The sequence below is a fragment of the Macrosteles quadrilineatus genome, unplaced genomic scaffold (assembly GCF_028750875.1).
Source record: "Macrosteles quadrilineatus isolate MER2022 unplaced genomic scaffold, UCM_ALF_1.0 Scaffold_1__1_contigs__length_201487025, whole genome shotgun sequence".
NCBI classification, from domain to species: Eukaryota; Metazoa; Arthropoda; class Insecta; order Hemiptera; family Cicadellidae; genus Macrosteles; species Macrosteles quadrilineatus.
Window position 1 is genome coordinate 133,756,778 of NW_026542594.1, and position 10,400 is coordinate 133,767,177.

The 10,400-nt window shown below is 33.0% G+C and overlaps 2 protein-coding genes across 3 annotated transcripts in view; both read left to right on the top strand.

The window, feature by feature from the left end:
• LOC128985328 (tryptophan--tRNA ligase, cytoplasmic) overlaps positions 1-4,015 on the top strand; it is a 28,092-nt gene extending 24,077 nt beyond the window's left edge. The window contains exon 7 of the mRNA XM_054404744.1: positions 1,537-4,015. Coding sequence (XP_054260719.1) covers positions 1,537-1,698 — 162 coding nt within the window. The 3' untranslated portion in view covers positions 1,699-4,015. The remainder of the gene's footprint in view (positions 1-1,536) is intronic.
• Positions 4,016-6,759: 2,744 nt separating this feature from the next.
• LOC128982869 (pancreas transcription factor 1 subunit alpha) lies at positions 6,760-9,858 on the top strand. Of its 2 annotated transcripts, none has more exons than XM_054401920.1 (4): positions 6,760-6,872; positions 7,178-7,325; positions 7,600-7,732; positions 8,645-9,858. In XM_054401920.1, the coding sequence occupies exons 1-4, from the start codon at positions 6,843-6,845 to the stop codon at positions 8,853-8,855; spliced, it is 522 nt and encodes a 173-aa protein (XP_054257895.1). In that variant the 5' UTR covers positions 6,760-6,842; the 3' UTR covers positions 8,856-9,858. The 2 variants fall into 2 exon arrangements, with proteins under 2 accessions (XP_054257895.1, XP_054257896.1); XM_054401921.1 differs by lacking the exon at positions 6,760-6,872 and adding an exon at positions 6,895-7,004.
• The last annotated feature ends 542 nt before the right edge of the window (positions 9,859-10,400 follow it).

A 10,400-nucleotide genomic window follows, 5' to 3' on the forward strand; every position in this document is an offset into this window, starting at 1 on the left:
AACATTTCTGTAGCTAAAATAAAATACTGTATTAGCCTATATAGATATTGTTTTATATTTATTTTCCAATTCACCGTGGTAATACATAGGCTATTTTTAGCATATAACCGGATTTTTAGCGGTTAACCGAAAAGTTGGTAATCCAAAACGGCTCTCCTCCCTTTATTTCGGTTAACCGGGGTTCTACTGTATCAACATTTCGATTCATATAAGTTTTTTTTAAACAAAGGATTTGAAAATTGAAACTCACATTATTGATTGCACAACTGTGCTAAAAACACATATTCAGTGAATGAAGGTTTTATTGTATCCCTGCTATTTAGTAATCTAAAGTCAAAGGTTGGTTTGGCTTAAATTCTAAATTCTAGAAACATAAATAATGTCTTAACTTACAAAAAAAATCTAAACAGCAAAAATTACAACAGGGCTAAATAAATTGTGTGGAGGTTCACATTGAGTAATCAACTAAGTGACAGTACTGTACAAAACAAGGAATGGCAAGTAAACAGCTGGGTCAGCAGGCAAAAGACCAATGCCAAAACAACATCATTGAGGTTAAGGGTGGTCAGAGAGTAGGGTACCTAGTAGAAGGTATGACCAGGTTATGCATTTCTACTCATGGATCCTGTTATAATAATCTTTTTATTGTTGTAAAACAATTAGCATTGACAAAGTTATAAAATACAATCAGAGATTGACATAGTCAACATGAAATATTGGCAATGTGTGATTAAAACAGAATAGTGGAAATACTATAACTACAGGAACTAAATCTACCAGTGTCTTCAATCAATTTGTTTACATTACTTAAAAATTAATACAAGGCATATGAACAATTATATTCTTTAAAAGAATAAAAGGGGTTGTCCCATAGCCATTTGTTGAATTTAGTTTTAAAAGTATTTTCAGGATATTTTGGTATTACATGCATTAGCTTGTTGTATATTTTTAGAGAAATTACAATATGGCTTTCAAGAGTTTTAGACAATCTAAAAAGATCAATGATAGCAACTGTTTTATTTATAGTATTATGAACATGAGCATTTTGTTTGATTGAGTTGGAATTTTTATGATTTATATAATACAAAGTCAAATACATAAAAATGTTAATTACTGTTGGAATTTGTAGCTGTATGAATATGAGGGGCTTACAGTGTCCCGGTAGGGGTGCACAAGACATTATTCTAAACAAACTTCTTTTGTAAGATTAAAATTTCCTCTATTCTACTGCAATTGCCATAAAAGATAATAATAGTGTACCTAAAATAGATTAAAAATAAGCAAATTAGGCTGTTTTAATGTACTTTTTATCTATAAATGTTAAAAACATGCTATCTATATATAAATAGGCAATCATGTTTCTTTAAAACTAGTTTCTAGTTCAACAAGATTTTAACCATCCAACATTATTTTTTATCTACCCACGTTATCCGTATTTTGACAGCATATAATAACAAAAGGGTGTGAGAGAAAAATTCAAATTAAAGAAGTTTAACTATACCATAGGGTCTATAATGGTTTTTTTAAATGTTGTAGGATTACACAAGTGGAGCTATGCTGACAGGAGAGCTAAAGAAATTGCTGATTGACACAGTGACGCCAATAGTTCAGGAGCATCAGCAACGTAGAGCAGCCGTCACCGAGGAAACAGTCGACAAGTTCATGACCCCCAGGCCACTTAGGTTCAACTCTAAATAACCAACACTACCACTACATTACAAGCTGCATTTGCTACCAGTAAAGAGGTCTTAACTTTGTGTAACAAACAAAATGTTTTATTCATTATCTTACAGTTTTATAAAGCAAAAGTTAAATATTTTTTAAAGTAGACTCCCTCTTATCAGGACTCCTTGGGACCGAGGCCAGTCCGGATAACGGTTTTTCCAGTTAAACCGACGTCCCCAAAAACTTGTTAAAAACGTGTTTAAATGCATACTGTATACATATTTGATTTAAATTTAGGAGAGCATTGTATTTAGACACGTGATAACTGGTCTCAAATCTTTCGGATGAACTTATTTCTGTAAAACAAGCAAACTTTTTATTAGAATAAGCTGCTCAGATTTGGTCTAGTGGCTGTGGATTTTGAGTCAACTTGTTTTGAGACATAGTCTTCTTTAATCACAACTCAACGTACAAATTGATAACAATGTATTGAAACTTCGGGACCTGTCCATAGTGTCCATCCCTAATAAATTCTAAACTATGTTTGTCTTTAAAAAATGTTTTTGTAATTTTAAATTCTGAAAACAAAACAAAATTGGAAATAAAATCAAGCGATTTTTGGAAAAAATTAAAAGCAAGCATTTTGTTGGTTTCTATTTATAGGCATAAGTGGCTGCTGTCATCACTGAATTCTGGGTCTTCTAGTGAGAGCCACGTCAAGTCGGTATTTAAATACCGCTACTGTATATTGTTATTTAAATATTGTAAATACTAACTTGACACGGCTCTCACCAGAAGATCAAAAATACATTTTCTTTGTTAATTTATTGTTTGTACTCATCAACAATATTCCATGTTTTACATGATAATGGATAAGTTTATGTGAAGCTGTAAATAGTTTTTATATTGAGATAAAGCTATTTTATTTCAAGAAATTTTATTTAATTTGTTGAATTTGCAATTTTTATCAAATATTTACGTTGTATATTAAACCAGCAATAAATTTGTTTGACATTAATAGGACTACCCGCATTCAAAATTGAACCTAATTATAATCAAATACAAATTTCTTTTGTACTTTTAATTAAAAACTTCGTCACATGTTTATCAACTGTGAAAATTTATCATTACATTGTTTACTACGACAAAGAATGTTAAGTATGTAAAAGTAATGTTTACTATCTTTTATTATTTTTATTATTTATTATTGTTCGGATTTTGCCGACGTAAACAAAGATTTGTTATTGTTTTGTCTACTGTTTCAATTTTCAACAACCAAAACTGTACAACCAAAGTGGAAACTTTCATTTGAAGACATAACCTAAAAATGCTATGAGTTTTGTCATGTACCTAATTGTAATAAAAAAAGATTCAATGTCGGTTTAAATTAAGAAAATAATAAATCTTAGAAGTGTAGCGAAAAGTAACGTTTAAAACACGAGTGGAATTGGTACCATTTAAAGTGCTCAGTTAATCTCACACTTAAAACATATGGTCTTAAATTAAATATGCAATGTCTCACTTTCTACACTTGTTATGAAGTTTGCTATTACAGTGTGGTAATAATGTACTCCAAAGGAATGTAATAATGTACTCTATTATCCTGTGATAAAAACTTTAGAGCTAAAAAAAACAAAATATAAAAACCTAAAATGAATGTAAGTCTCAAACCAAGTATTAGACAATTTTAGCAACCTCTGTTACCATCAATCAAGAATTATCAGACTTTCTTGTGCTAATCAGTGAGCAGAAACAATTTATATTCGTGCAATTTATAAAATATTCTAATCAATATGATTTCACCTACAACAAAAAACCATAAGCATAGGTATATTTTTTTTTTTACAAAAAATATCATAAAATTAAAACTAATTCCAAAACATAAACAATACCTTTCCTTTTTACACTCAATTAAAAAAAAATCGGCATAAACAATTTTTAGTAGGAAACAGTATACCTTTTTACAAATCAAGAAGAACAATAAAAGATTTGAACAGTTATGAGTTTATTCATTCCCACCAATAATTAGGTTATTAATAAATACATTTTTATATTTTAAATAATAGTTTAATTTATCAAGTTTGATCAAATTTATCAAGTTTGAGACTTTGGCCAAGTCTAGACTCTTGACATAGTGACATGCCACCTTACTCCATTTAACTTAAACTTAATCAATGGTGCTTCACAAACTAGCTTATTGCAAAAAAATGATGAAATTTGGAATTTTGGCTGAATCATTATGGTTTTATTTTTTAGCCGTTTTTAAAATGTGTATGGTAAAAATTCATGTATTTTGCACATAATCAAACCCTACATATTCAACATGTAAAATAAAAACTATTTATTATCATTGTGTTGTTATTTACTCTCCATAGTCTCCAGTCTGTTTTAGTTCTGAGTTGACTGATTGGACCAGTATTGTTCAGTTCAATGTGAGCTAACGATGACACACACAGGTGTCAGGTGTGAGGGGGTGACAGTAGGCAACACCTCTTCTCTGACCCCAATACAGTCTAACCTTGATATAACGAACCTCGATACAACGAATTCCTTGATATAACGATTTTTTTTAAATCCCCTAGAACTCTCCATAAGACACAATGTATATTTTACCTCTACATAACGAACAAACCATAACAACAACCTTGATTTAACGAATTTTTTGTGATTTCGGCTATAATAAGACACCTCAATATAGCGAATTTATCATTGTCAGAACCTCTACATTGCGAATTTAACCTCTGCATAACGAATTGTCTACGTCTTTCCCTCGATAAAACAAATCCCCCACCCTATTATTGTTTTTGAAAAATCTGTTTCTTTATCAAATGAAATGAAAGGTGACGTCATCGCTTGCACTAACATTCGTCTGCTCCGTTTTTAACACATCTCTCTGTCTGCTGTCGCTGCGCGCGCTATGTTGCAACTGAGAACTGATTTCATTCACTATTCACTGAGGACTGATGACGACTTAATGTTTAGTAAGCTGTGATTTGGCGATAAGTAACTATCGTGAATTGTACAATTTTTGGATAAAGAGAAACCTAAGAAAGAATATAAAAACAAAACCAAAGAGAAAGAATAGCAAAATCGTTATTTTAACATTCCTTTTCGAGTGTTTTTATTATCTTTAAGTTGGCTATGATTATACACTTTTATAATGACTTATCTAATAATTTATTGTTTTCAATACGATTTGTTTCAACTAGCAACACCAATGCTATATTTAATGATTATTATTGACATTCCTCTGTTGTGATAAATCAGTACTGTACTCTAAGTAGCCTACCGGCCTATCACGAGCAGTAGCTTACAAAACTTTCTACTACTGTTTTGTTTTGTTCTTTACATGGTTTATGACTACGCAATACAGTGTTTGGCTAGGTTTTAGGAGGGTTAGAACAAGCTGTAATTTTAAACTTACAGTTTTTAACCTATACCAAGGTCAATGCCATTGTCATGATTGCGCAATATTCAAGATCCCTCCCCTTTTTTATGCCGGATGATTTAGGTTCTACTGTACAATGTAAACACTGTACTGTAAAGTATTGTAGCCTATGCTACTTTAATTGTGTTTTGTCTAATCCCGACCTATATTGACCGACGCTGGTTCTGAACCTCGACTTAGCGAAATTCCTGCAAACATAACCTCTATATAACGAACCTCGTTTTAACGAAATCCTTGATATAACGAATATTCAGTTCGGTCCCTTCAGATTCGTTATACTGAGGTTGGACTGTAGTATACATACCCAACTACCATGTTTAATATTGCCACTTGGTTGAATCTAAGTTTTATGCAAGACGCCTTTTTACAGTTTGACATTTGTCTTAAAACCTAAAAAGTTATTCTTGTCATTCTTGTCAAAAAATGTTTACAGTATAAATTTCTTTTCAACAGGTCAATAAACAAAAATTATAATGTGGAATGATGGTTGTTTGGTGTTTGGTTAGGTTATATTATTTCTTTGAATACCAATTGCCAACCAATAAGTTAAATTGAATAATATCTTAAGACACACTGTGATATCATTCCTTTTGTGGAAACTATACAAAAGAATGAACAATGAAGAATAACAAAGTCAGCATTGTTTAAATTACTGTTTCGATGGAATCAACAGTTTGAACGTCTTATTAGTAACAAACTTGTTAAATCGAAATCGTATTTACAATTTTCTTTAAATATTGGTTGTTTTTGCATAAACCAATTTAATTTTAATAATTAACGTGTTGGTTAAGCTCTACAAAACAGTTTAGGAAAAAATTGTATGTTTTGGCGTTCCGAAAATCAGAAAAACCAATTTTGACACCGTAATACCCCGGTCGCATACGTTTTTTTCCTAGGATGCTAAGCACCAGCCCGGGATTGTTTTTCACATAACTTAAAGGTAACGTCAACACGCAACCTCTGGGTCTAGCCCAGGGGTTGCGGCAATATCACTTACAGTTGATAAAATCTATTGGTGATTTGAACTTTGGACCTCAGGGACGTAAATCCCGTGCTCTAACCACTAGACCAGCTCACTTCCCCCCCCCCCCCCCGTTCCCATACTGCAATTATGCTAGTTTGCGAACTCGTTCAGAAAAACTTAGGTTTACTTGTTTCTACCAAATGTGTTCCCTACCCGTTGTGAAGCACGGGCAGAGCAACTAGTATACAAATTATACTAGTCAGCAAATAGTATAGAAATTTGAACGAATGGTGTTTTTGGCCTCTGGGTACACCAAAATCAAAAAGTAAATCGGTCCAGGGTGACTGGTCTAACCATGTGACGTATGGCAATAGCTTATTATTCCCTATATGGGAAATTAGCTAATAATAATTTACCGCCAAGATTCAGATGTTATGGAAACAGATTGATTACTGAAGTGAAGAGTTTTGCAATTTTAAATAAGTAAGTATAAATAATTTCTGACAGAGGTCATAGAAACACCTTTTGAATTAATTAAAAGTTTTGTGCAAAAATATAACTAATTTGTACCCTGGAAGACACAACTACTACCCTGTATGATACTACTATAGTGTAAAGTTTTGAACGCTAATTCCCCCCAATGATTGTTAATTTCAATGTGGATAGTTTAGTCGTGGATCAGTGGCCGTGTTTGATCAGGTGCTGTAGATGATCAAGTGTGCAATGCATGGTGAGGTGGCTGCTCAGTTGGACTAACTCATCACTATGAGTGTGCTGCAGCTGTGCAATGAACAGGTAAGCGAAACAAGTGCTTTTTGGAAAATTATTGGAAGGTGTTTAACACCTTACGTGTATCTGGTCCAAGTTATGTACTTTGGTTACAGTCATACCAATTGATCGAATGTGTTTTTGAAGATGGTTGTAAAGGTATTTGCTTTCCCTTCTTTAGTTTTGGTAGTTTATCTGCAACCAATATTTTTTTATTTGTAAAACAGGCAGAATATTTTATTAGAAAATCTAAACCAAAGGTTTGAGTTGATCAAGTATTATAATCATATTTTGGTACAGTTTAGTGATTTTCTTTCAAACTGTTGAACCAGGAGATTGAGCCGGGGTCTAGCGAGCTGAAGGATTTGACTTTGCTCCATTCATCGATGAACTACAACTACGGTCGCAACCTCAACCCACCTCAGCTGCCTCGGCCGTTGACCAAGAGCTGGAAGCTACGAACTCCTGAAAGTGACAAAGGTCAGTCACCTCGCTCCTTCCTTATCCACATTTAAATAAACATTCTGTTACTTTTTGAATGTTTTAATACAGCTCAAGATGACACACTATTAAAAAAACCAAATCTATTTGTTAAACCTACACACATACATTGCTGCTATTAATATAACTATTGAATCCTGACTGCTGATTGAACTATGCTATTAATATAATTTAAAAATAAGTCATATAGAATTAGATAGAGTATTCTAATTTGATAGAAAAAACACACAGTTACAAAGCCATATTCTTGTAGATTATAAGAAGACTGCATGTGACAGAGAGAGGTCTAGGATGAGGGACATGAACAGAGCGTATGAAGCTCTACGTAGCAGACTGCCCATCTGTAAACCTCCAGGAAAGAAGTTGTCAAAGATAGAAACCCTGAGGTAAGCACTCAACCATTTGTATGTAATTTTAATTTTAAATAGCTGCAAAAATTAGTAAAACTTTGAGAAAATTTAATTTAAATATAATTGTTTTAGTAAAACTATTTAGAAAATGTTCATTTGCGGCTTCGTAGAATCATTGCTTGAGTAGAATTTGAACATTTTGAGCATATCACACCTGTTAACATTAAAAAAACAATTAAAAAATTAAATAATCAGAGGTTAATCAAAATCGTACCGTAAACATTCAAGATTTCACTTCAATTATAGATTTGACTCACAAAATATTTAGAAGTAATTTTTTTGCTTTTACAGTAATAGTCCAGTAAAGGGGATTGAGAATGACCTGAAAGTGTAACACATTTTGGCATTTAGTTGTTGGGGCATCCTGGAGGTAACCAAACCTGATGTTGTCGCCCTCCCCCAGCTTGGGGGGGGGGGGGGGAGATGGAAGCACCATGGGAAACAACGGTCATTTATTGCGAACCATTACATGATAGAAACATGCTGTTAACACACATTCTACTCTAAAATGTTATGAGGAAATTCTGAATATGCAGTATTAATTAAGCAATTTTAACGAACATTTTACGAAATTACTGTCTAACTTGGGAATACAATGCTATACTAGGACTCAGGCCTAAATCCTCAGAAAAAATTGCATTTTCAGATTTTAACCCTTCTCAAAACTATCTATCCTTAAGGTATAATGAGGTGACTAATAATGAATAAATATTTGAGAGATTTTGTTATAATTCAAGTATGATAAGAGGCTGGCATTTCACTAGAGAATGGGAATACTTTGAGTACTCATCAGGGAATGAAAGAGATGCTAATTTTTCAAGAAATACGTTAGTATGTTTGCCCAAATGTGGCTGAGCCAGTTCAACTCTGTAATTCAATTGGTTTCAGAATGGCAATTAGATACATTTACCACCTGCAGAGTTGTCTGGATGATGACATGAAGCTGGAGTCACTAGACCCCGAGATGTTGGAGTATCAAGATGCCTCTCCCTCCACATCCTGGGCAGCTGTCCCCTACTTTGGACATTCATACATCAACTATCCGCTAGAGCCACCCGCCTACCACTCATCCTACAAGAAGCCTAGATACGACTTGTAGCCTACAATCTCAACTAGCATTCCTTTAAGACTCTTGTATGTTTGTGATTTCAAATTTGTTCTAAATGAAACAAAGGGTAAGTTAATTTTAATTTGCAATACCTAAAATCATCTAATCTTGTTATGTTGCAAATATGTACAGTCAACTAAGTAGACCTTATGCAATTTGGTCTGAAAATATTTGATACAAAGTTTCTATTCTACCCAACCCAATGACCACTATTAACAAATGTTGCATTTTCTATCGGACCATATTTGTGCAGTCTACTCTAAATGGTAGCTGTTTGAAACACTGTCTGGGTGAACTTTGTGTAATGCTTTTGGATAAATGTGCCCAATTTCAGGTGCATATGGGTTCTTTTCCGTTAATTCACCACCACTACTTTTACTTTCTCCCCCATACCATAGTATATGGCAAAAATTTTGTTTATTGCAATTCCGATATTTCTGAATACATCAATTATAAAATGAAACTATTCCAAACCAACCTAACCAACCAAACTTGCTGATTATGAACAAATTCTGGTAGGTAGTGAATAAACGGAACTACAATTAAAAAAATTAGTGGTGTAGTGAATTAATGGAAAAAGACCGTCTTATGTATTCGTTTATATTCCTGCTAATCTGCATTTATTGTACAACATTACATTTGAATTACAATGACATTGTGATATCAAAATGTTTCATGCAACAGAAAACCTAAGCATAAATAAAACTCATATTTGTTGGGCGACTGACCTATAAATGCTTTGACATGAAGTATTGCTTGTAAATTAATACGTATATGGTTTTTACATATACATTCAATTGTAGATATATGTAGATGCGAGATTCATTTAGTGATTTAAACTTCTTTTCTTAAAGCTTATTTTTGTAGATATCAAATGGTTCTGTAAACATTTACATATTCTAAATATCTTTGGTAATATTTTCAAACCTGTTTAGTGTACCTTGTTATATTATATTTGTTAAATAAATGTGTGATATTTGTTTACAGTTTTTAACTGCTTGAATGTTAATGTCTTCTAAAAAAAAACCTACCAGTAAATTAAAAAAAATTCTTACAAAGAATCAACAAAAGGGCTTATATCGGCTAAAATCCGTTACCTGCCCACAACTCCAAAAACTTGTTAATATGAGCATTAAAGTATACAAAACGTAGTTTTTTCAACGGCTGAGTACTTTGTTTAGTAGAATGGAATCTTTTCCAGGCATTTACGGCGACATTGTTGCTGGTGCTATGTTATCTGTCTGGGAGATGATAACGGTTTGCTGTAGCGTCACCAGCAGCGCCCCCGCTGTAATGAATCACTGTTGACGTAGTCGCAACAATGGGATAACAATTAATTCATTAATTAGTTTATAGTTACTCAAAAAACAAATTTTAAGCTGTTTGAGAAGTTTAGTTGATTAGAACAGTGTCATCTAACTTAAGCAACCAAACTTCTTGCGAGGTTAAAAAAAAGGGGGAGCGAGCTGGTCTAGTGTTTAGAGCGCTGGACTCCGGTTCCTGGGGTCAAGGTTTCAAATCCCGCCAAATCGCCAC